Consider the following 27,994-nt stretch of genomic DNA (forward strand, 5'->3'; position numbering starts at 1 on the left):
TATTTACCACAAAGGGCTTCACTAAACTGGCTTCCCGTTAGTACACTGAAATTCAAAGAAATGCTCATAACTGTTAATGAAAGCAGATTGAAAGCAACACCACCATCACCGGAGTATTTTTAGTTTTATGCGGATGGGACTACCAAGCATGTTGCTCTTATTCGGTCTAATTCTAATGTCATGGGTATCCACTGCTGGGGGAGAAGGTAAGTTGAAAACAGATTTGAATATTTTAGTTTCTTTTCAAACATATGTATTGATTGTGTGTGCATGCATAAGTATATTTTAAAATGAATAACTAGCTGAGAATAATTTGAAGGGGTATCATATTAATCTATTTTATGGAAATATTTTCTAACATGCAATTAGCAGGAATATAGAATAAAATTAATTCCCTCTATTCTCTAGGTTGCAAGGGGTAAACGGTCACAAATAGATAGTGTAAAGAGAAATTAAAGGAGGGAAAATCTGCTATAATAAAGATGACAAGGTGAGGTATTGGCGTAATTCTGCATAAGCTCTGCAATGCCTCTGACTAGAAAAATCAACCTCAGAAGATTTGGCCACCTTTAAAATGTTTTCAGAAATTTATTTTCAAAGATTTGTTAATTTAAATTTTAAACGTTAAAATGAAGGAATTATCATTTGAGTCTAATTATCATTTAACAGGGAGAAATATATTTTAATGAAACAATAGAAAATATTATTTTTATGTGTAAACCAATGAATTGCCAAGAAAATGCTTTTTCTGAGCTCCTCCACAAATGTGAAAAGTGAAAAACTGATTCTTACAATATTTTATAAACTGTCTCATTGTATTTCAGGTGGAAATTAAAGCCACCATATCAAAAGAATTGCAAACAAAATCTCTAACAAGGTCTAGGATACTGATTAAAGTATGTGTGTACATGGAGTTTCAGTAATTGTGCCTTACTCTTTGATTTCCAGAAAGTTTTGTTTTACTGCTTTGCTGCTTTGTAATGTTTACAGATCTTTAAATTTTTTGAACACTTTCTCCTCGGTCCTGAAATAAGAGAAAATTATGAACAATAAAATGCTTTCTTTTTAATATGTGCCCTTACATATGTTGCAAAACATTATTTCTGCAGGCTTGAAATTTATTTAATTTGTTTTTACTTTTAGTAGTGAGTTGTAATCACAAGAGTGTGACTGTATGAATGTATTTGATTTTTCTTAAGTCTGTGTTCATGGTATTTATTAAGTGGCTTAAACATCTGTCATAAATGGTATCACAAGAATATTAAATGGGGGGATGGAAGCCAAGGAAGATAAGTGAAAATTATGAATTAGAATTTTAGCAATTCCTAACTCAGCAAAAATCATTCAAGCTTCAATCCAGTCCCAAGATAAACTTCAGTGAAATTCTATCTAGAAGTTGTCTAGGTGTTAAATGACCTGTAAGTGTGTGTTACACTTTTGTTTAGATGTCTGTTTAGAAACTGGCCAAACGGCAGAAAAAACACTCGAAGACAACACTTTTGTACAAATAGAAAACTGCATGCCTCCAGTAGCAAAATATCATGCAATATATTTATTAAGTAATATATTTTGCTTCATGCTGTAGCAGAGAACCTGGAAAGAACATGACAACCCCACCCACGCCTCACTACAACTTACGGTGTCCTAAAATAAAAGCATCATGTAAATAAGCAAATAAATTGCAAGGTTATATATAGGGGATTGTGTGTGTGTGTGTGTTTTACAGTCCTGCATCACTTAATGATAGGAAAACATTCTGAGAAGTGCATTAGGCAATTTCGTCCTCTTGCAAACATCATAGAGGGTACTTACACAAACCTAGATTGTATAGCCTGCTACCTCACTAGGTGGCATGGTACAGTCTGACAGTCTTAGGATGTAAACCCGTACAGCATGTTACTGTGCTGAACACTGTGGGCAATTGTAGCACAACTGTAAGAATGTGTTTATGTAAACAGAAGAGGTACAATAAACATACAGTATAAAACATTAATAATGGTGGACTTGTATAGGATTCTTATCATAAATAGGGTTTGCCGGACTGAGAGTTGTTCTGGGTAAGTCACTGAGTAAGCGGTGTGTCAATATGAGGGTTTTGCACCTTACCATACACTACTGTCAACGTCATAAACACTGAATACTTGGGATAGACTACATTTATTTTGTTTAAATATTTATTTTGATATTTTAGAGGGATCAACTGGTTTATAGTTACCTGGATAAGTTCTTTAGTGCCAATTACTGAGCTTTTGGTGCACCCAGGGTAGACTTAATTTCTTTTAAAAACTTTTCTTCAATAATAAATTAATCGTAATTTATGGTAACCGTTTTTACTTTATCAACTGAAAATTTTTTAACTTGTAACTCTTTTGTGATAACATTCAGCTTACAATGCACTTTGTACAGATATACAAAATATTTTTCTTTATCTTTATTTTATAAGATTTTATGTTTTAAATATTTTATTTATTTATTTGCCTTTTATACCTTTTTGTTAAAAACAGACATAAACACACACATAAGCCTCGGCCTACAAAGGGTCGGGATCATTGGTATCACAGTCTTCCTTCTCCCCTCTGGTCCCTCTAGAAGGTCTTGAGGGCAGTAACACACATGGAGTTGTCATCTCCTCTGAAAACAAAGGCTTCTTCTGGAACAGTTCCCGAAAGACCTACCTGAGGATGTTTTACAGTTAATTTTTCTAATGAGAAGAAATGAACTATAAAATAATGATAAAAACTCTAGTATATTAAATACATTAACCAGTACCATGGTCATTTATTATCATTATCAAATATGTACTATACATAATTGTGTGTACTATAGTTTATCTGACTGGCAATGCTGTCGGTTTGTTTATACCAGCATTGCCACAAAAATGTGAGTAATACATTGCACCACGATGTAACGGAGGTCGTCAGTTGGTAAGAATTTTTCAGCTGCATCATAATCTTACGGAACCACTGTGATATAAGTGATCAGACATTGACCAAAACATCATTATGTGGTAAATGACTGTATGCCTATATGTGTGTTTGTTTGTATATATGCATGTATATATATATATATATATCAGAAGAAATATATTCATAATATTCTATCAGAAGGTAGAGTAAGAAAATTTATTTTGTACTTTTCAAGTGAGTGATTGTGTAATGGGAGGTTTGCAAAAGGACAATAACACTCCTAGCTTGCACCGTTGTGGAGGTACACAGTGGGTGTGTGATCAGTGCTGTAGAGCAAGTTCTGCAGGACAGGTAGGATATAAGTGGATGATGAGAACAAAGTTATTCTGGATGATGAAAAATATGTAAGTATAAGTGTATGAAAATCGAGTATTATAATTCTACCATTTTGGAGGAGTGAAGGATACTTAAAAGGAGTTATGACATGTTAATACTCTCAAGACATGAGGGAGTCTTTCCCTCAATATCTTCTCTAAAAATATCTGGTGTCACATTTTAAACAGTTAGATAATCAATGTAAGGTTTCACAAGGTTAAATACCACAGGAATTACTTCAAATATTGTACGATGTTAAATATAACTTCTAGGTAGATCAAAAGGGGAAATTTCCCTTGATTTGTCAGCTGACTTTCTGCATGCTTTTTCCCGATAAGGTGGAAAACAAAACAATTTCTCAAGCAGCAAAGCTATATTGAGAAAATGCCTTGAGCTAACAAAAGAGCACTACTGTATTGAGGAAATATCTTGATCTAAAAAAGCACTCAAAGATAAAGTACATCAAATCCATAGAATGTACAATATGAAGAGAAAACCCTAATGTAAACTATGGAGTTTGAATGATAATAATATTGATGGTGAGGGGGGCTATTCATGTGGTAGGGAAGAGGAAGTGGTATATAGGAAATCTCTGTACCTTCCACTCAAATTTGCTGTGAAAAACTGTAAAGAAATACTAAAGTTTAATAAAAATATGTGTGTATATATATATATACATATATACATATATAAACTGAGTATAAAAAATATAAATAAGAACTAAAGTCTAATATACACACATATTTTTATTAGACTTTAGTATCTAAGTTTTTATTTACAGTTTATATATATACATTATATATATATACACACAAGAAAATAGAATCAAAACTTATTGAGATTTTACCCGTTTTCTACATTGTTTTAATACATCTTGCACGGTAGTGCATATGAATGTAAGTGTAAGTGTCTATATACATATATATGGTAGTCCCTTAGTATCCTGAAGGAATTGGTTCTGGGACTCTCCTCACCCTCAGCAGATACCAAAACCCACAGATGCTCAAGTCTCTAAGAGAGAATAATGTAGTATTTTCACGTAACCTATGCATATCCTCCCATGTAATTTAAACCATCTCTAGGTTATTTATAATACCTAATATAATGTAAATACTATATAAACATTTGTTATATTTTTATTACATCATTTTTATTGTTTTATTTTTTTCTTTTTCAAATGTTTTGGCCCAGCAGTATAAATACATATTTATATATACAACACTTCACAAAATTTAGCTCTAACCTAATCTTGGTTGAGTTGTTCTTAGTGGTTTTCTTGCACTCTCTAAATTATTTTCACTGAAACTATATAAACTTCGTATCAAGAAAATAATCAAAATATTAATAAACAAAAAACAAACTACTTACCCAACATTTTTACAGCACCAGAAAAAAAAAAAAACAGGACAGAGTTTCTGGTGGAGATACCTATGAGAATAGAGAAAAGAAGTAAATCTGAGAGCTGAGAACAATCCTATCACTCCTCTACTGTACACTACATAGATCAGGGAGATTTGCCACTCTTACAATCTGTCTTCATTCTTAAATTGTTGTGTGAGGGTTTTCTTCTTGAGCACATTGCAGAAGAGTTCATTTTTCATATCACTCTAAAATTTAAATATCATATTCATTGACATGACCTCCTTAAATACTCTTGTACTCTTAAACAGTGATCTTTCTCTGTTTCAAATTAGTACACTGGAAAGCATTTAAGCTAAAGGTATTTAAGCTGAAGGAAAGAAAAAACTATAAATGAGATGATTAAAATATAATCTAGTGATTCACTGATGTAGCTTATTATGTAATTCTTCAGTTTTGTGTTATTTTTCCCAGCGAGACTTTGTGATTTTCCAAAAATAAACCATGGAATTCTGTATGATGAAGAAAATTATAAGGCATTTCCCCAAGTTCCTATAGGGGAAGTTTTCTATTACTCCTGTGAATATCATTTTATGTCTCCTTCAAAATCCTATTGGACTCGCATAACATGCACAGAAGAAGGATGGTCGCCAACACCAAAGTGTCTCAGTGAGTAAACGCCCTGATCACTACATGGATTTCTTTCAGTGAATAGAGAAGGATGTGCCAGACAAGATCATAAGGTCATGATAATGACAGGGGCAGTGACCAGAGGAGCTGGAACGACGGGAGACGTAGTCCCCCTATTTTGCGATGCCTCTTATGAGAACGAAATGAAGAATAAATATGTCAACTGTCTTGCATTACCTAGAAATGCTCTATGCATTGAAATATATTAATTTAAAAAATCATAATTATGACTGCTAATGTTTCTTTACTAATATAATTTGGTAGCAGCCTGATCATAGCTTTCCTTTAAAGTACGTCAATTTTATACATTTTCTGTTTTGAATTTATAATTCTCTTGCATATTGCAAGGTAAGGTTTAGTATTTTTACTTTTATATTTTTAATAAATCGTTTCTTTGGACCTTCAAAGTGTAGCTGTATTTATTCTCCAATAAATGTAGAGAACAGACTCCAATGACAACAGGTGTATTAAAAAAAGAAAAACAATGGGAGAGAGAATAGATGAGGCAACAAAGGAGATAATGATCTTTCTCCTTTTGTAGGAAATGTTTATGAGAATTGAGAGAAATATTTATATGAAGATATTGTTTTGTCCCTAGAAAACTTTATAAACATAAAATATTTTATTATAACAACCATACAGTAGTAGCATAAAATATCAACTTTCTTTTATATGTACATATATGGAACAAAAAAATATTTCATCATATATACAGTAACATGACCAAATTCTTTTGAAGATATTTACACATGATGTCAGTTTTCAAAGTTTTCAACCCTTAATAAAATATTTTAAAATGCAGTTTAACCTTTTTTTTTGCTACTTTCATCTTGTACATTAAACAATTTTTGGTCCTTAGGAATATGTTTCTTTCCTTTTGTGGAAAATGGTCATTCTGACTCTTCAGGACGAACACATCTGGAAGGTGATACCGTAGAAATTGTTTGCAATGCAGGATACAGCCTTCGAAAAAATAAGAACACCATTTCATGTGTAGAAAGTGGCTGGTCCACTCCTCCCAAATGCACCTCCACTAGTAAGTAAAATTCTGCTCTCTCAGATCATGGTATGTTTTGTTAGTTTTTAAAGAAATAAATTTATTGTTATAGGTTAAATGTAGGTTTCACCACTACTTCTATCATTATTTATTTGATTTTCAGCTCCAATTGTGTCTAAGTAGATGTGCAGTAACATAGTTTGCCTACCTATGTAAATCAAATGTATGTGATAGGTAGAAATATTAGACAAGGGGTCCAAAGTGGCTCCCGCTGGAGCTCATGGTGCTCGCAAAGGCGAGGTCATCAGTTCAAGGCTAACCTGAGCAACCTCATTAGCTCAAACTGATTGGCAAAAAAAAAAAAAAAGAAAAGAAATATTAGACAAGAATACACTTTGAAGACAATCAATTTTAAGTAATACCTGTTTGGTATTTATATTATCAGGTTAGTTAACAATAAAGGGTTACAAAACTGAGGTAATAAGTGAAAATAAGTCCAATTCCAGTTAAAATGTCTTAAAAGAGAGTTTTTACTATTTATCTTTATTTAAACTTATATGCTTGAGTCAATGAAGCATCGTCTTCTAAGTTGTAAGACCTCCATACTTGTGAGATGTATGTTTGTTTCTGAGCGGCTTAGAATTTGGAAAACAATTCTTTTAGAAACCTGTGGTATAAGTGATGGCACCTCCCAGTCCTAGGTGAACTCTTGTAATTCTTCATCTTTATAGCTCATCAGTAATTGTTCTTTGGTCAGCCCAATGCAGTTCCTTCCTATGCATGCACAGCTCAGTATTCAACTAAAAACTCAAGGAGCCTCATGAAAACTTCTATAGCTTTTTCTGCGCATACCACTTTTTCTCTGCTGCTATGTCCAGTAACTTCTGGCCACCATAGTCTCCAAGACTGACCTTACTAATCTCAAGTAAAGAAGACCACTAAGTTCTTCCTGGGTTCTCCCTCCCTGCACAGTGTAGAGAAGGGTCCCAGCAAACAGCTAGGGCTTTCATTGACTTTGCTTTATTATTTTGAAGTATTGAGGGTTTTTTTTCTTTTCTCAGTCATCACGGTCCTGTACTGGGTGATTTCCAGCATTCTGAAAATAAATTTTGTACAATTTTCTAAATTTTTTTTCAGTGGGGTGATTATGTTGATAGCAGCTACTCCATCCTATCAGGAAATAGAATCTGTGGTATGTTTTTCAAAAGATGTTATCAAATATTAATCCACATCTTCAGTTCTTAAATTTAAACCTCTAAAGCTGGGCACAGTGATGTGCACCTGCAGTCCTGGCCACTGGCAAGGCTGAAACAGGAGTTCAAAGCTTCAGTGAGGTATGACTGCACCAGCGCACTCTAAACTATGCAATAGACTAAGACCCTTCCCCACTTGCAAATAAAGACAAAGCAAAGCAAAAAGAAATTTAAGCTTCTAGAAATGAAGTCTTTTTATTTTAATCTTTTATTTTATTTTATTTACTTATTTTTATTGTACTTTAGGTTCTGGGGTATGTGTGCAGATCATGCAGAATTGTTGCATAGGTACATACATGGCAAGGTGGTTTGCTGCCTCCATCACCCCATCACCCATATCTGGCATTTTTCCCCATGTTATCTCTCCCCAACCTCCCCACCCCCGCTGTCCCTCCCCTTGCCCCCCACAACAGATCCCAGTGTGTGATGCTCCCCTTTCTGTGTCCATGTGTTCTCTTTGTTCAACAACTGCCTGTGAGTGAGGCCATGCAGTGTTTGATTTTGTGTTCTTGTGTCAGTTTGCTGAGAATGATGGTTTCCAGATTCATCCATGTCCCTACAAAGGACAAGAACTCATTGTTTTTTATGGCTCCATAGTATTCCATGGTGTATATGTGCCACATTTTCCTTGTCCAGTCTATCATCGATGGGCATTTGGTGTGTTTCCAGGTCTTTGCTATTGTAAACAGAGCCACAATCAACATACTTGCACATGCGTCTTTATGATTCTGCCCAGCCATCTTTTTAAAACAACTGGAACTGTGATAGTTTTCCAGTAAACGGTTAAGTCATGGTCTCTTTCAATTACAAGGGGTTGAAACATTATTAACATCTGCAAAAATAAAATAACAAATGTTACTAACACCAGAAAATTCCAGTGATTGAATATGGTTCAAAATTTATAAGCTTCAGTTATGGTATAAATACTTCCATGCTCTCTCTTGTGAATATTTGTTCATGTCAGGAATAAGCTCTCTTCATTTTGTGAGATGACGTCTATTGAGGCTAGCAATTATATTTTAGAAGCTTAACAGACTAAGTTGGGCCAGCTGTTACCCATACGAGCTGGCTCTGTGTACAGTCTGTAAGATTCTGTTAGCCTTTGAACAATTCCATTCCTTTGTGACACAAAAAATATCCCAGGCCTAACTCATGTTTTCCCTGCCACAGAACTGGAATGAGCCATACCTCCAATAAGTCCTGGTTCCATTTAGTGGGCAATGACATTAAGAAACTAAGTTGCCAAAATAAACTTGTTTCAAAATTTAGCACATTTTATTTAATCAGAAAAAGCACATATCTTATGGTTCAAGTTCTCAAAACATAGCTACCTTTCTCTTTCTGCCTGTTGCTTATTTCAAAAGCACAAGACAACATATTGAGGTTATCAGAGTAGATGGAGGAAGTCAGAGTCTCCAAAGTGGAAGAATTCAGCAGAGCACTGTATGTCCCAGGTTGAATGGTAGCTCAAGAACACTGTGGAGAGTTAATAAAGTTTCAGGGCAACTAGACTCCTAATGATATCTGCACAGTCTGTTTTTTCATGTAAGGTAACATCTTGCAAGTTATGGTCGTCCATGGTGCAGGAATTAGGACAGAGGTATCTCTTGGGGCCATTATTCCATTTACACAACTGTGCAATAACCATATATGAAAAAAGCAGCTGGGAAACCCTACATCAGCCAAGATCAATTATTTTCAATGGCATTTTGTTTTTAACAGTTAGATAAGAAAACGACTATAAACAACTAATCAAGAACTACCATGCACAATATTGGAATAAAAAACAGAGATTTAGGGATCCATGTTTTATTTTAGGGAAATAAGGCACATTCTATTGGGATTTGGGGTTTGCTCAAGTAAACTGTGATCAAACCATTAAAGTGCCTATAATGGTACATAAAACTAGCTAGTTCTAAATACTTAGGCGATTATTAATTATGTACCGTTAATTATGGTACATAAAACTAGCTAGTTTAAAAATACTTAGGCGATTATTAATTATGTACCATTAATTATGGTACATAAAACTAGCTAGTTTTACATACTTAGGTGATTATTATGTACCATTAATTATGGTACATAAAACTAGCTAGTTTAAAAATACTTAGGCGATTATTAATTATGTACCATTAATTATGGTACATAAAACTAGCTAGTTTAAAAATACTTAGGCGATTATTAATTATGTACCATTAATTATGGTACATAAAACTAGCTAGTTTTACATACTTAGGTGATTATTATGTACCATTAATTATGGTACATAAAACTAGCTAGTTTAAAAATACTTAGGCGATTATTAATTATGTACCATTAATTATGGTACATAAAACTAGCTAGTTTAAAAATACTTAGGCGATTATTAATTATGTACCATTAATTATGGTACATAAAACTAGCTAGTTTAAAATACTTAGGCGATTATTAATTATGCACCATTAATTATGGTACATAAAACTAGCTAGTTTAAAATACTTAGGTGATTATTAATTATGTACCATTAATTATGGTACATAAAACTAGCTAGTTTTAAATACTTAGGCGATTATTAATTATGTACCATTAATTATGGTACATAAAACTAGCTAGTTTAAAAATACTTAGGCAATTATTAATTAGAAAATATTTCAAATTTATTTTTGTGTATGCTTGATTTATTCAGATTATTTCTTTTGTCTTGAATGTCAATTATTTACTTTACATAACAATATATAATTTTACTAATTAACCATTAGTGAAAGATGACAAATGAGAAAACTACACACATAGCCATATACGTATCTATTTCTAATGGAATCAGAAGTTATTCATAATGAGTATTTATGAACATATTAGTGATGCAGTTGTATATAATGGAAAGATTAAAAAAATGTAGAAGATGAGTCTTTAAAAAAATCTTTGATATTTAGTTACCCTTTTGTAAAATCGGGAGTAATGGCTTTTTAATATTCCCTTCAACGTAACATTTAGTAGTTGTATCCTGTTTGGGTGTTTCACACATCTACTTTTTTTTTTGAGATGGGATTTTCCTCTGTCACCCAGGCTGGAGTGCAGGGGCGTGATTTCAGCTCACTGCAACCTTTGCCTTCTGTGTTCAAGTGATTCTTCTGCCTCTGCCTTCCCAGTAGTTGGGAGTACAGGCTTCCACAACTGCACCTGGCTAATTTTTGTATTTTTACTAGAAACAGGATTTCACCATGTTGGCCAGGCTGGTGTGGAACTCCTGACCTCAGGTTATCTGCCCACCTTGGCCTCCAAAAGTGTTGTAATTATAGACATGAGCCACTGTGTCTGGCCCACTTATCTACTTTTCATATATCATTACCATTTTTTATTTTACAAAAAGTAATTAAATATGTTGCCTTTTAGTTTTGTTACTTGAAGAAATTTTTTGTGACTTAAATGTGAAAGATCTTCATATTCTGTATTATATATATTATTAAACTTATTACTATTAAACAGCAAATTTAAAACTTATATTCCTAAACAAATTAAATAATTTACTCTATAAGTAACTTCATAGGATTTTCTTATTACAATCCCAAAGAAATTCTCATACAAAATTTCACCTTGCTGTACAGTTTCCCAATTTGTCTGAAGTGTCTTAGATATATTTGTTGGGTATAAATAATTAGTTCAAATGTTTTCTTGAAGGCAAGAATATATTTTGTACTCCTCTGTATATGAAGCCCCTTTCATCTTATTTTTATATAACACATATTAAATTTGTTTCTGCAATTAAAATTCACATATGTTCATTTAATTTTATTTTTGGAAACAGATTGTCATGTTCCAATTTTAGAAGCAAATGTAGATGCTCATCCCAAAAAGGAAAGATACAAAATTGGAGATGTATTGAAATTCTCTTGCAGACAAAATCTTATAAGAGTTGGACCAGATTCAGTTCAGTGTTACCAATTTGGGTGGTCACCTAACTTTCCAACATGCAAAGGTCAGTATTTATTTTAGAAGTATTGAAACAAGAATCTGATTTTTATAATAATGCCTACATTGGAGCTTATGTTGTATCTATAATCTGACAAAGTGGAAAAATGGCAAAGGTAGTATTTTCTTTAGGAAGGAGAAAGGGTGCAAGTAATTGAGTTGCATAGATTATTTAGGTGTCCTTAATCAAGGAGTAATTCTACTTCTGTGTTTTAAAATACATAATGGTATTTTATAGGTCAAAATATAGTAGCCAGAATTGAGAAGTGTTAGGATTTTTCCATCGATCTCAATAAAAAATTCATACTTCTAAAAATATTGTATGATCAGTGTTACATTTTATTAAGTAATTAAGAAAATAATTAAGTCATTGCAATATAAATTATTTATTAGAAAACAATGATGATTTGTACCTGCTTCAGATGGCACTATTTTTTATCTAAAATGGCTTATTATTATATTTGAAGTATGTATTAGTCCATTTTCACACTGCTGATAAAGACATACCCAAGACTGGGCAACTTACAAAAGAAAGAGGTTTAATGGACTCATAGTTTCACATGGCTGGGGAGACCTCACAATCATGGTGGAAGGTAAAAGTCACATCGTGAATGACAGCAGACAAGAGAAGGGAACTTTTATAAAAGGGAAATCTCCTTTTATAAAATCATCAGATCTCGTGAGACTTATTCACTATCACAAGAATAGCATGGGAAAAACCTGCCTCCATGATTCAATTAACTTCCATCAGGTTCTTTCCACAACAACTGGGAATTGTGGGAGCTACAATTCAAGATGAGATTTGGGTGAGGACGCAGCCAAACCACATCAAAGTATTTATAGATATTAATAGAAATTATAACTATGCATTATATATGTATATTATGCCACATATTTGGTAACTATTTACTTTTATATAACATTCAGATTATTGACCTACTTAAACATCTTCAAGGGTACAGCTTAATATCCTGATTATAATAAACAGCCTACAAAATATTGGGAAACATAGGCTATCAGGATGTTTAAATATAGAGGGAATAGAAGATTGTACTAAGAAAATATTAATTTGGTGAAAGGTAAGATATTTTGTATATGTAGGCAACTGTCTTTATGAGATAAGCATTCTGAAGAATTTAGGATTAAAACCTCACTGTCATTTACTTTAAATTACCTCACAAAAATAAGTAAATAGGGCAAATAGGGCAAAGTGTAACATTTGTATAGCTAGGTAATCAGTTTACAAGTGTTTATGATGCATTCTTTCTCCTTTCATTTGCTCAACATTGTTCATCATAAAAAGTGTCAATATTTTAATAAATGAATACAGTCAATACACTATGTACATTGCAAAAAACATACCCTTCCAAAAATAGAAATACAATATAGTAACTCCACATTTTGCTATGCTTATAAGACCATTTAAACATTATTTTTGGTTTCTTTATAATAGGACAAGTACAGTCGTGTGGTCGACCTCCTCAACTCTCCAATGGAGAAGTTAGGGAGACAACAAAAGAGGAATATGGACACAGTGAAGTGGTGGGATATGATTGCAATCCTAATTTTATAATAACAGGGCCTAAGAAAATACAGTGTGTGGATGGAAAATGGACAACTTTACCCATTTGTGTTGGTAAATAAATGTTAACATTTAAACAGAACAGTTACTATTATTTTGCACTTATATATACATACACATGTAAATAGATTTAAAGTATTTTCAGAGTAAACATTTATTTTACCACCTTTTCTTAGAACAAGTGAAATCATGTGGATATATACCTGAACTCGAGCATGGATATGCTCAGCAGTCTGTCCCTCCCTATCAACATGGAGTTTCAGTGGAGGTGAATTGCAATGAAGAATATACCATGATTGGAAATAACAGGATTACCTGTATTAATGGAATATGGACAGAGCTTCCTCTATGTGTCGGTGAGAAAACATTGCTAAACTTCTTATTTGATTATTTATAGTTTTGATTGGGATTGCATAAAGTGTATAAATCTGGCTAGAATTGCAATTTATTGATAGTGACTCTTCCTTTCGCAAAAATATATGTCAATCCATTTATTCAGGTCTTATATTAAACTTTGCCATATGATTTAATGAATTTCTTGTAATTACTTCACAAATTTCTTTACCAGTTTATTTGGGATTTTTCAGTTATGATGAATGGAAACTTTTATTAACTATGTGCTTGAATAGTTATACTTTCTATATACAAGAATGTGATTTAATTGCATATATTAATTTTGTTTCCAGTAACCTTGTTCAATTCCTGTATTAGTTCTAATATTGAATTTGTAGACTGTATTTCTACAAATAATTGGAATATAATTTCTTTTATTTCCTTGCTTTAACTCGGTTTTTACCTCAGCATGTTCAAGATACAACCACCTAAATAATCATCACGTAGCTGGATTTCCATTGAATTCCATGGTGTTTGGAGTCTCTCCTTAGGAGAAGAGTAGAGGACTAGGACCCAGGAACTAGGCATGATCGCTGCTTTTTCTGTCCCCATAATTCTCTTATCTTTAGTCCTACTTTTCTGATTAGTTTGTCTGTTTCCTCCACAAAAATAGTAAAATCCATTCCAGGTTTTTCCTCCAGTCTCTCAGTCTGTGTACTTTACTTTTAGATTGTAGCCTCAGGACTTCCAGCCTTGATACTTCAGTTAGTACCTGCCGGTTTTTTTTCCCTGCACCCTCAGATCCTGGCCTCTTTTGTCCTATCTCTAGCAACCTCAACATTAAGTCTCTAATTTTGAAGTCCAAAGACAAGCAGACTTTCTGCTGCTGTTCTTCTCCATACAGAAACTTAAACAGAACCACCTCTCTCTCCATCTCTGGGACTTTCGGATTATTAATTGGCCCACTCATTGCTGGGAAAAATTACTGTAGGTGTCACCACTCATGGTGCCAGGCAAATACGTGGTTAGTGGCCATCTGTGATGAACTATTGTGAGAGAATGTCTTCCACTACCAGGAGTCAGAATTCTGTTATGAGAAGATATAGACCATATATCTCCATGCTCACCAACTTTTATGCAAGGAGTACACAAACATCCAACCTCTAGCCCCATATGGAATAAATTAAAAATAGACACGATTACAGAAAAACACTTATAAACACAGAAGTAGCGGAGCACACTCCATGTCTCATTATCCCATCCTTTTACACACTAAGGAAAAAGCTCCATAACTATCTACATATTTATGGGAAACAAGGAAGGAATGTAATAATGAGAACTACTTAGACAAGCAAGAGACTTACTAGAAATGTACGTTCAGAAGCTAAGTGGAGATATTATCAGTGAACTCTTCCCCCGAGAACACTGTGACTGAGTCTGAGTTTTTGCTGCGTTTTTGAAATGTGGGAGTCATTGAACCTCAAGGGGCATCCAGATTTATCTCTCACTGATGCTTTGCTTTCTACAGACTTACTTATGTATTGCCTCTTTCTGTTATTTAAATGTTTTGAAGATATTTATTTAAGATGGCTTAGTGCAAAACAATTATATATGTGTACATTTTTGCAGTCTTTAAAAATTCATTTGTAGCTTCATAAGAACTATCCTTCAATCAAAACTCCCACCAAGAAAACCCATCTTGCACTTTCATTTCCCAGAAAACTTTCTGACATAGTTTTCTGTCATTGAAAGATGGGATACAGTTTTTTGTTTTCTTTTTCCTTTTGTTAACAGCATTGCCCATTTTGTGTAATGAGATCAAGAATAATTTTTTGTGATGTTGCCTAAAAGCATCCATTTAATTATGCTTTAATATTTCAGATATTTTATTAGCATAATTGTTTAATTTCTATTTAATATTGTTCTGTGTAAATTTTTTTTATAGCAACACATCAACTTAAGAGTTGCAAAATAGGAGGAGCTAATATAAGAACGTTCTTCAGACTAGTTGGGAAGGAATTTAATCACAATGCTGGAATACGTTACAGATGTTCACATATCACCGAAAACAGGCACTCAGTCTGCATAAATGGGAAATGGAATCCTGATCTAGACTGCACAGGTAAGGGTTGTTTAAAACATTTTGTTGATCCTGTTGCTTCTCGACAAGAAAAAATATTTTGAAATTAGAATGTTTTTAAATTATTTATTGTGGCATATAATTTCTAAGCTAATAGTAAAGTTTGAAGCTATTTATAATATTCTTTCCAGACAAATATTATTATTCTTTAAATGCCTTGGCTTGGTTGGGCACAGTGGCTCACGCCTGTAATCCCAACACTTTGGGAGGCTGAGGTGGCCAGATCATCCGAGGTCAGGAGTTCAAGACCAGCCTGACCAATATGCAGAAAGCCCATCTCTACTAAAAAATACAAAATTAGCCAGGCATGGTGATGCATGCCAGTAGTCCCACCTACTCAGAAGGCTGAGGCAGGAGAATCACTTGAACCCAGGAGGCGGAGGCTGCAGTGAGCCGAGATCTCACCATTGCACTCCATCTTGGGCAACTAGAGCCAAACTCCACCTCAAAAAAAGAAAGTGCCTTGGGTTTCTGGTAAAGATGAGAGAGTAAAGCCATTTTTACTCTATTACAGTCTCTCAAAACCTTAAAAAAATAAAGAACTGTAAGAAAAGAACAAAACTTAAACTTCAATGACTTTAACAAACAAATAAAACCCAAATTATGCCCTGTGAAACAAAACTAAGAGATATTGTCAGTTCTGGATGAGACAGAAGGCTGAGTAAAAAGCAAGCTGAGAAAGAAAATCTATTTGAGTAATACATGGTTTCCCTAAGAATAAGTCTCACATTTCTCGAAGGCTTATATTCAAATCACTTAATTTGGGCAATAGGATTATAAATTACAAGTAATTATAAAATTAGACACCATATTAGATTAAAATAAACCGGAACTAGAGAAAACAAAGTGCTTATAAAAGGATGACAATAAAAGAGGGAAGATAGATTGCAGACTTCTCATCAGCAGCATAAAAAGCAAAAGAAAATAGGGTAATTTCTTCAAAGCGCTTAGTGAAAGTAACTGTCAGCCAAGTGATCTGTATACTAATATAATTCACTAATGATTCCAAACTAAAGAAATTTCAAACAAAGGAAGGACTAGGAGTTAACACATCAGGTCATAATTTAACAGAAATCATATCAAATATACATTAATGAAATGAAATACTAATTTATAAGAGAAAGTGTGATGTCATTAGAAATTGTGAGAAAAAATAGTGGAATATATTGTTAAACTTAAATACATAAGGATTTCAGAAAGATGACTACAATTTATTTAAAACAAGTGGAACATTTTTATGTTATAAAATATTTTATTTTTATTATATATTATATTTACTTTAGGAAGATAAATATTCTGATAATTCAAAGAAGCTTAAAGCCTTTTATGTGTCCATGACATGTTTACTTAAATTGGCCAGTCATTCTTCCCACAAATAATTTTCACAACTTCAAATACTAAAGCCCTATAGATCACTTTTTATAACCACAAACAAATAACATAAAAAGTGGATAAAAAGTTATCCACTTCCCTACCCTTCATTTTGGTTAGGGAAATAATTTACTTCCAAATAACCGAGTGATGTAATGTTTCACTGTTGTTACCCAGACTGGAGTGCAATGGCATGATCTCGGCTCACTGCAACCTCCGCCTCCTGGGTTCAAACAATTCTTCTGTCTCAGAGTACCGAATAGCTGGGATTACAGGCACGCGTCACCATGCCCAGCTAATTTTTGTATTTTTAGTAGAGACGGGGTTTCACCTTGTTGACCAGGATGGTCTTGATCTCTTGACCTCATGATCTACCCGCGTCGGCCTCCCAAAGTGCTGGGATTATAGGCGTGAGCCACTGCGCCTGGCCTAGTGATGTAATGTTTTAAAAACTAAGTACTGTATTATAAGGATACAAGGTAAAATCTAAGAGATGAAACTCAACCAAAATTTAGAGTGGTGTGGCCTTCGTAGTCTTAAACTTATCTATTTGGGGAAAAAATATGTATGGATATATGTGTATATCCTAAAAAGCTAGGGGGAAAAGTAAATTCAGATATTAGAAGAAAAAGGAAACAATAAAAGTAAAAGCAGAAGAAAATGAAATAGAACCTGTATTTCCAACTAATCCAGGCAATGAAACTAATGTTTTAAAAATATTAATATGCAGAGCTGTCCAAACAAGTTGACTCTAATCAAGAATGGTGTGCATACACAAACATTTATATAAAAAGTAGATTTTAACTGAAATACAGGGAATAATAATATGATTTCATTTTTTTAAATAAATAAATTAGAAACAGAGAAAAGGAAAATGCTATGAAGCACTGGTATCAAAATAAGAAAGAAGACTTATTCAAAGTTTTGAGAAAAGCTGGTGGGTAGCAGTCTGAAAATTAGGTGAGAACGTTATTAGGTGGCAAATATTTGTCACACACATTACTCATTCTTGAGAAAGATAATAAAATTTCTAATTTTACACATCAGAAATATATGCATTCTGGAAGTTACTTGGTCAAAATCAAGACTGGAACTTGTTTCCAGGTTTTTATATCAGTGCTGTTTCAACTAGTCTTTGTCTACACTAGGCAGAAATTTCTAAAGAGAATGTCCAATTCTAAAAGGAAAGTAAGTTAGACAACTGAGATCATTATCTGTAATGTTCTTTTACCTAAAATATAAAAACAATAATATTGTGTGACCTTTGAACAACTAACTCACTTAGCTGGGACTTTGTTGATGAAGTTTTTATTATTATTTGCATATTTGAGATTATAGACACCTTCAGCTTCCCTGTTTCCTGGCACTGAAATGTCTAAGAGGCTGATAGCAGGTAGCTGCTGAGTCCCTAGATTGGCAGCACAGGCCTTGATGCTCATTCAAAAGAATCTTGATGATACTCAATAAGTATTCATTTTTGTGACTATGTATTTAAATAAAATATTTAAACCACCAAACAGAAATTCATAAACAATGAAAATGTTTAGTTTACAAAATGTTCACAAAATACCTAAACAAATAGGTAATAAGACATCTAAGTGGAAAAGCTTCTAAATAATAAATAATGTTGAAAACTGACCAATCGATCTATCAAATTTGTCTGATATCCTGTTTTCATGTGCTCCTTATAGACTTTCTTCAAGCCCATGAGCCAAACTTTGCTAATCTAAAACATATAACATCAGGCTAATTTTATCTTGTTTTGCAGTTAATTACTGAAATAAGACCAATCTCAAAAGACTGGTCTTGTTTCTGGTTGACTGGTATAATGATGCAACTGGAATTAGGTAATTTAATTCACACTTTTCTTAAACCAGTAAATAAGACGGACAAGTCATATAAAACATAAAATATGCATCAGTGCACCCCAGTCCCAGATATGTATCTAGATTTACACAGAAACAGTTTTTATTTAAATTTGCAGTATAAATGCTATTCTGCATTTCTGGGCTGGGAAAACTAAAGAAAAATCCAATATAAAATTCCTATTTTAGATAATATGCATGCTTTGGCTTACATATACTGACCTCAGGTTCTGTTCAAATAATTTATTAAATATCTGCTGTATATAGTTATTATATTTTTTAATCTAGCTAAACCAGGATAGAGTAGATACACATTCTTTCATCTTGATTTTTAAATGAAAATAGTATACTGAGGAGAAACAGATGTCACACTTTCAATGTGGAAACTTTGCAGGAAAGTGCCAGTAAACAGTAGCTAACACTGTGGAAAAACATGAGATGAAGAAGACCACCGTAAGGGGCATGAGCCCAGGTCAGGAGGCTCAGAAAATGTGTTGGCATCCAAATTAACCATTTAAAGGTTTTCTTAAAAATAAGCAAACAACCAAAAAAGAAGTCAATTCCTAGTCCAACAGAGACATTCCAGTTACGTTCATCACCAGCCATTTTCATGTTTACAAGAAAATGCAAATTATGGAAATCCTTTATTGAGATCTAGGTTTTAGTTATTAGGGGACGTCTCGATTGGTGCTATCATAGTTATTTCTGATTGTTCTCACTTTTATTTTTAGTTCTAAATAGTTTGAATTAAATGCACATAACTTTTTGAATAATATGGGTTAGTGAGAAAAAATTTAAAGCAATTCATTTGTGAATTATACAAGAGAATTGACAGGAATAATGAATAGGAGATACAGGAGAACATCTGAAAAATTTTAAACTAATGGTTATAACAAAAAAATGCTCTTTAAACTGTAAACTGTACTGACACAAAAATATTTGTTATTATAACATTTATATATAGAGAGAGAGAAAGAGAAAGAAAGTGATAGACATAGTGCATGTGTGTCATTGAATGTTCCATTATCCTGAAACACTACCATGTTGAGCTGTTTTTTCTTAGCTTTTATTAATCATATAATTTAATTTCAATATTTTACAGAAAAAGAGGAACTCTGCCCACCACCACCTCAGATACCTAATGCTCAGAATATGACAACCACAGTGAATTATCAGGATGGAGAAAAAGTAGCTGTTCTCTGTAAAGAAAACTATCTACTTCCAGAAGCAAAAGAAATTCTATGTAAAAATGGACAATGGCAATCATTACCACGTTGTGTTGGTTAGTAGTTTATTTCTAAGTAATTTCACTTAGAAGAGGTTACTAGCTGCCTATGCTTTATCTAAAGAAAAGGAAAAAGAATTTAGGACTAATCTATTTCACTGTACCCTGAAGTATGGAATTGCTAAGTACACAATTCTGTCATTAAAAAAAGAAAAGTTTCTCTAAGAGTTATCTCCAACAGGGTACACAGAAGAAACAAGTTTGAAATTTTTACGTCTTGTAAAAAATCTTTTCTCTCATATGTTTACTGTACCTTTTCTATGTTTAAATATGTTTAGACATGCAAATACTTACCATGATGTCACAAAGGCCTATAGCATTTAGCACGGTGGCGTGCTGTACAGGTTTGTGGCCTAGGATAGTGATACCCAACCTTTTTGGCAGCAGAGACCTGTTTTGTGGAAGGCAATTTTTCCATGGACTAACAAGGATTTGGAAATGGTCTCAGGTTGAAACTGCTCCACCTCAGATCATCAGGCATTAGATTCTCATAAGGAGCAAGCAACCTAAATCCCTTGGATGTGCAGTTCACAATAGGGTTAAAGATCCTATGAGAATCTAATGCCCCGGCTGATCTGACAGGAGGTGACATTCAGACAGTAATGTTCGTTTGCCTGCTGCTCACTTTCTGCTGTGCAGCCCAGTTCCTAACAGACCACAGAGGGTACCAGTCTGCAGCCAGGGGTTTGGGGTCAGTAGGAGCAATAGGCTGCACCATGTAGCCTACTACTAGGTATGTAGTAGCAACATCACCTAGGTTTGTGTATGCTTACTCTATCTTGCTCACACAAGGAAAAAAGAGCCTAATGACACATTTCTAAAAATATATTCTTCTCATTAAGTGCTGAATGACTGTATTTCAAAAGCAATTTCAAAATATTATTTGGCAGTACATCAGGTCTGTCAAAGAGTGCTTAGAGCTGGACAAGATGCCTGATAATTGAACAATCTATTTAGCTAAATAAAAACCGTTGGTAATTTTGCCTAGCAATATTTCCATAGGAGGTAAGTAATTGCACATTCAAGAATGTGGGGTGATAAAGTAAGGTCATGGAGGATGGGAAACAAGTAAATGTGTTTGAAAGGGAGTAAAGAAATGACGCAGTTGCTGGATAGAAGATATAGATACAGTGACGTTTTACCTTATTGAATTGTGACATTTTCAGCATGTTTCTAGATTGGTGCATGATTAAGTGGAGACAGAGAAATTGATGTTACAGAATAAAGGGGAGAATTCATGGAGAATGGTCTTTTACTAGTTTAAAGGTGAATCTAATGTCTTCATGAAGAAGTCAATCTGAGAAAGCAGGGTCAGTAACTCAGTGAAACAAGTCGTTTGGGATAAGATTACTTATTTAGTGATTTTGTATTTATGTTCTTGGTGATATATAAAGGGAGATCAGTCAGTACAATGGAATGTATTACAGCCAATCTTAGCATGAAGTTGAAACATTTATTGATAGGGAAAGATGCCTTTGGTATTAAAAAAGTAAATGCAAAAGAGTATGTCTGCAATTCATTTTCAGTAAAACTACAAGTTTATGATCATATAGTAGTTGGTATATGCTATCGACATAAAGTAACAAATACCCTGAGACTAGAAATGGTAAGAAAGCTATTTACTTTTGCCTTTTCTCTTTAAATAACAATTGAATATTAAGGCCTGGAGGAGGAACCTAGACCAGAAGTTTACTCACCTGTCTCTCTTGCCTTAAATAAAAAGTATTTCCAGTATTTTATGTGAGCTTCACTTTAACATGAAAGGAGCTATATGTTTTGAATCAGACTTTATGACAGAAATACTGTAATTATTTGACTTTTCAGACACCTTATATTAAAGATATGATATATGGTGCTTTATTATTTTATTTTGTTTAAACTAACATACTGACCGTTTCTCAACAAATAAATGCTATTTTCTAGCGTCTACAGCATACTGTGGGCCCCCTCCACCTATTAGCCATGGAGATATCACCTCATTCCCATTATCAGTATATCCTCCAGGGTCAACAGTGACGTACCGTTGCAAGTCCTTCTATGAACTCCAGGGCTCCGTAACTGTAACATGCAGAAATAAACAGTGGTCAGAACCACCAAAATGCCTAGGTGAGTTCATAATACTCTCTTGGAATCTGAGATTTAATATTTATTGTATAATTTTAATGGACTAATTTCATAGAATAATCTTTACTTAAGTTTCATTTAGATGAAATCTTTCCTGCCAAATGTAAATACATACAAAGAAACATCTGAAAAATCTGCATTAAGAAAGTGAGAAAAATTTCTTTAAAAACTATAAAGAAATAGTGGATGATAAAAAACAACAACAAAACATCAAAAACAAAATGAAACTAATCTGCCTCTAATTTCCAAATAAATAAATAAAAATTTAAGAGACCTACATGTGATAAGGTACACTATGAAACTCTGTAAATAGAGTCCCAAGCTACTTATGGGGCCTATTCTCATAACATCAAATATCTTCATGTTAGAAGTGCCTACCTGAGAATTTCTCAGAGACCATTTGAAAAACATTGGTCCAGGAAAGCTGTCATTTAATAGTGTATAAGTTTCCACTTATAAACCTGAACGCTTTCCCTAGTAGAAATCCTAGTTGAATACTACTGACATAGCTTTTTACTTCCATGTTGCCAGAATTTCTAGCTGGGGAAGGGTTATTGAGACACTTTCCAAATCTTTACTACCCCTTCTTTTTACCCTATTTTCTTCTGCTACACAATAATGCCAATATACATATTCAGTTTCCACAAATTCATGTCTATTGTGGCATTAAAAAAATGAATATAGTAGACTTCTTATGAAAATTTGGAGATTCACATTCAGGTTTTAAAAGGAGATTCTTTTACTGGTCATGACAAACTAAAAGGGACAAAATACAAAGAATATGAGCTAATTAATAACACAAATTATGGAAAAAGCATGAACATCAGTTTATTCTAGACTAAGTGGATGAAAACTGGAATTTACATAAAGCTCTTCTGTTTTCTAGTATCCAAGAGAGACATCATGATAATAAGGATCTATTCCTGCAACAGTTCTCATTATTGCCCAATGCCTCGATTCACTGGGGTAGACCAGAAGCTCCTTATAGTCTTGAGACTCCATCCTTCTGATGATGTCTCTTTTTTTACCATTTGTAGTAACAAAATACCCTGATGCCACTATGGCCTATACAGTGCTTCAAACCACTACTCACTCTATGTGAGTCCCCTCTCCTAGGATATCATAATTGCACGGGAACTGAACTCAGAAGGTGTTGAGTTAGTATAAGGCAAAAGTGTTATCCAAACAATTTTGCTACAATGAAGAAAAACTAGGTTTCAAAGGTAACTTCTAGGATTTAAGTTGGAGTGATTGATGGATAGACAAAAATGCCATTATCTAATATTCTAAGTACAGCAAAGTTTTAGATGGTCTAATAATTTAAAATAGGCAGAAATTATCACGGGCAGTGATCATAAAATAAATTTCCAGAAAGAACAAAATTGTAACTTAAAAAGTGTGCGCCATGTTCACAGAGTTTGCAGGAAGGGCATTCTAGCAAAAAGGAACCATATTTTGAACAATAAGAAACACAAACACACAATGACAAAAACCACAAAAACAAGCAAAAAAAGACCATCATAGATATCTAGACAATTCAAGGAAAGATGACCTAACTATGAAATGGAAAATCATTTTATTTCCCATGTGATTAGACAGCTCTGAAGAAGTAATACCAGAAATATATTTCTTTGGATGGTTTAAGGTATGGAATGAAGTAGGGAGCCATTACATATTTTTAATGGCAGTTTTTTGATGTAGTCTGTCTTTTTTTTTTTCTTGAGTCTGAGTCTTGCTCTGTCACCTAGGCTAGAGTGCAGTGGCACGATCTCAGCTCACTGCAACCTCTGCCTCCTGGAAATTCTCCTACCTCAGCCTCCTGAGTAGCTGGGATTATAAGCACGCACCACCATGCCCAGCTAACTTTTTGTATTCTTAGTAAAGATGAAGTTTCACCGTGTTGGCCAGGCTGGTCTCGAGCTCTTGGCCTGGTGATCCACCTGCCTTGGCTTCCCAAAGTGCTGGGAATACAGGCGTGAGCCACCGTGCCCAGCCTGATGTAGTATCTCAGCATAATCAGTTGGCTAAGAACATGTGTTTATTTTAAACTGAGAAAACATGCAAATGTGGAGATTGTTTATAGCCCTGCCAGAGATAGATTAGGGTTTTGACTAGTAAGTAAAAAAACAGGAACCAAATGAAAGGAGTTAAGGATAACTTCAAAATTCTTGATTTATGGAGAATATCCTCAGGTGCTTAACACATAAGAATTTTTACAAATTAATCAAAAATCAGTATAAAAATTCTGTAAAGTATGTAAACTGATGAATGAAAAACATATGACAGACATGAGAAAATGCTTGTCTACACCAACATAAAATTTCAATGAAGTGGCAATGTTTGATTAGGAAATTGGCAAAAAGAAAAAAATACAGAACATAAAGACTTGGCAAGAATGTGGGGCATTAAGCACTCTAATATACATACAAGTATATAATTACACACATGTGTATAAATACATATTAAATATCACATGTATTACATATTTAACATATCTGTGAATATATGTGTGTAACATACATGTACACACACATAATAGATGTATACTATATGTATACATATATATGCATAATGCACATAAAACATGCATACATGTTATGTATATTATATGTAATACATAATATATAAATACATATTTATATGTTAGATATACATTGTATGTAACATTATATTTATGCAATTAACATACATAAAATTGTATGTAATAGATATGTGCATATATACAAATAATATATTTAATATAATAATATAATGTATAAGTATATATTATATATACTATATATTATAGATTACATATATACTCAATCACATATATGTTGCATATATGTATATTTAGTATATTATATATAATATAAACATATATTTTAAATATTATGTTTAAGTTATAAAATATTATATATAATTATATAATATAAATATATACCTAATATATGTATAAACTGTATATAATATTGTATATTTTATATAAATCATTAATTAGGCCAAACTCTTTGAAGTATAGTTTGGGACTAAGCCTCAGATTTTAAAAACATATATCCTTTAATCTAATGATTTTATTTCTGGAAAATTATTCTATATATGCATTCTTGCAAGGAAGAATACATGTACAAGGTTATTCATTTTCTCATTGTAATTGTAAACCATAGAGGCTACCTAAATTTATATCAATAACCTTATGAGTTGAGTATTAACAACTTATGTCTACAGATGAAGAAACTGAGGCACGAAAGACAGTATTTTGTTCAAATCACAAGGTCGGTATTTGGTTGAGCTAGGATTCAGACACAGGCAATTTGGTTCCAATTTCATGTACCTAAGTCCAATGCTATGTGGTCACTCATGTGTACCAAAAAGTCAAGTAGCAAAGAGATCACTCTCACCTGGAAAGGCAGGGACTGGTCTGCCATATGTTATCTGGGAAATAAGTGGCAACATTTCCAAAGATCTCCTGAGCATGGAAGAATCTTAAGTACGAAAAGTTTTTATGGTTGCCACTTCCTAGAATAGCTCCTCAAATTAAGCCCTGGGCTTATTTCTGCATCTTCTGAACAATTTCTGTGTCAGATGCTGTTTAGTAGCATCAGAATGTGTTATTTACTCAAGAAATATTATCTCTCAATTTAAAAAATGCTGATTTTAAGAAAGAATGAGTGACATCTGTGGTTAGGAAAGAAAACACTGTTTTTCTACAGAAATCAAGGTTTCACAAAAGTTAAGATTCACAAATAATTACATTACAAAAAGGGATGTCTAAACAACAATATTCATGCTTGTAGAATTTTTAGTATAGCAATTAAGAGCTCAGGCTCTGAAGTCATACTGCCAGAATCCATATTCTGGCTCAAAGCACTTACTAAACTGTGTGACCTTGGGAAAATCTCTCTGAGAATTCATTTCCTCATATGTAGCCCATACACAGTGCTAAGAACAGTACCCATAATAACTCAATAAATATTATTTTTTGATAAATATTAATATATTTTCATTTTATTTAATTCCAAAATATTCTTAAATGCAATTTCACTATTCTATGAAAGTAAAGGTATTTATTTATTTTATTTTACCATTTCTTCTTTTAGAACCATGTGTGGTATCTGGAGAAATTATGAACAAAAATAACATACAGTTAAAATGGATCAGCAGTGAAAAACTTTATGTAAAAACAGGGGATGCTGTTCAATTTGAGTGTAAATTCCCATATCAAGCGAAGGAATCATCACCATCATTTCGAGCAATCTGTCAAGAAGGGAAATTTGAATATCCCATCTGTATGAAGCCAGCCAGCATATTTTCCTGAATATATTCATTAAAGTAATCATACATCTATGCTAAAAATAGCCATTATGTAGCCAATTCTGTAAGTACTGTTTTATTCTTTCAGGTGTTGTTTAACTTAGTTTTATTCAGAACTCTGGATTTTTAGAGTTTCAGAAATTTATAAGCTGAGAGAACAATGTTTCACTTAATAGGAGGGTGTCTTAGTCCATTTTATATTGTTACAGCAGAATATCATAGACTGAGTAGGTTCTAACCAATAGTTTGTTTCATAAATCTAAAAGTCCAAGATTGAGGAGCTGCATCTGGTGAGAGTCTTCTCAAAGCATCATAACATGATGGAAGGCATCACATGGCAAGAGAGCATGAGTGAGAGAAAGAGAGAGGAGGGGGAGGAAGAGAGAGGGGGAGAGAGAGAGAGAGAGAGAGAGAGGGGCAAACTGATCCCTTATAGACACCACTCCTCAGATAACAATCCAATCCCATGACAACAGCATGAATCCATTCAATAAGGCAGGGTTCTCATGACTTAATCACCTCCTTAAAGTCTCAGCTCACAACATTGTTGCACTGGGAGTTGTTTCCACCACATAAATTTTCAGGGACACATTCAAACCACAGGAGACAGCTATATTATTCCTGGGCAAATCACAATAGGAGAAATTTCATTCACAAATACTCACAGAAACAGTAATTGTTCTCATTTCAGTACTTAATTCATCTAATCCCTTCTATTTGTCTCAAGTTTATAAGATAACTTTTAAGCTTTCTGAATTAACTTTATTTGAGAGTAAATGCAGATGTTATTTTAGTCTCTATCTTTATGTTATTTTCACTTAAAAACCTGCAAAACCTGTCAACTTCTGTGGTTGTAAATTCATAAATATTTATAAATCCTCGAATGTAAGTCTAGCTACCTATCAAATACTGAATACCCCTTCATGTATTAAATGCACCACCTTCTATAAAAGAGTAGAAGACTGAAGTTTTAACCAGTCCTTCTGTGGAGCTTCTAAACTAGACAAGGGGTAATATAGACATATAAAAAGGTGAAAATTATTAGGTTACAAAATTGCATATATATAATTATGTAGATTTATATAAATTGTTATAGAAGAAAGAGTGAGAGAAATACAAATGATGGCTTTAAAAATTTATGTGATTTTGATTTAAAAAAATTAAAATAGGCTGGGCACAGTGGCTCACTCCTGTAATCCAGAACTTTGGAAGGCCAAGGCAGGTGGCTTGTTTGAGGCCAGGAGTTCAAGACCAGCTTATCCAACATGGCAAAACCTTGTCTCTACTAAATACAAAAATACAGTCAGACTTGGTAGTGCACATCTATGATTCTAGCTACTTGGGAGGCTAAGGCTGGAGTATCGCTTGAACTTGGGAAGTGAAGATTGCAGTGAGGCGAGATCATACCACTGCACTCCATCCTGGGTGACAGAACAAGACTCTGTCTCAGAGGAAGGAAAAAAAAAACAGAAA

The 27,994-nt window shown here is 33.4% G+C and overlaps 1 protein-coding gene across 1 annotated transcript; it reads left to right on the forward strand.

Moving 5' to 3' along the window:
• Positions 1 to 66: 66 nt before the first annotated feature.
• On the forward strand, positions 67 to 27,994 carry CFHR5 (complement factor H related 5). Its single transcript, XM_078355194.1, has 10 exons — positions 67 to 210; positions 5,119 to 5,309; positions 6,190 to 6,366; positions 11,365 to 11,535; positions 12,982 to 13,164; positions 13,287 to 13,466; positions 15,389 to 15,565; positions 19,922 to 20,101; positions 22,028 to 22,210; positions 26,308 to 27,994. Exons 1-10 carry the CDS (start codon positions 128 to 130, stop codon positions 26,523 to 26,525), a joined length of 1,743 nt encoding a protein of 580 aa, XP_078211320.1. The 5' UTR covers positions 67 to 127; the 3' UTR covers positions 26,526 to 27,994.

Source organism: Callithrix jacchus, chromosome 18, assembly GCF_049354715.1.
Source record: "Callithrix jacchus isolate 240 chromosome 18, calJac240_pri, whole genome shotgun sequence".
NCBI classification, from domain to species: Eukaryota; Metazoa; Chordata; class Mammalia; order Primates; family Cebidae; genus Callithrix; species Callithrix jacchus.

Excerpts from the sequence above, each read along its gene's own strand:
- CFHR5 (XM_078355194.1), top strand. The coding sequence starts at position 128 with ATGCGGATGGGACTACCAAGCATGTTGCTCTTATTCGGTCTAATTCTA. Across the intron at positions 13,165-13,286 it reads AACTTTACCCATTTGTGTTG|AACAAGTGAAATCATGTGGA; the intron begins GTAAATAAATGT and ends ACCTTTTCTTAG. Across the intron at positions 15,566-19,921 it reads TCCTGATCTAGACTGCACAG|AAAAAGAGGAACTCTGCCCA; the intron begins GTAAGGGTTGTT and ends AATATTTTACAG.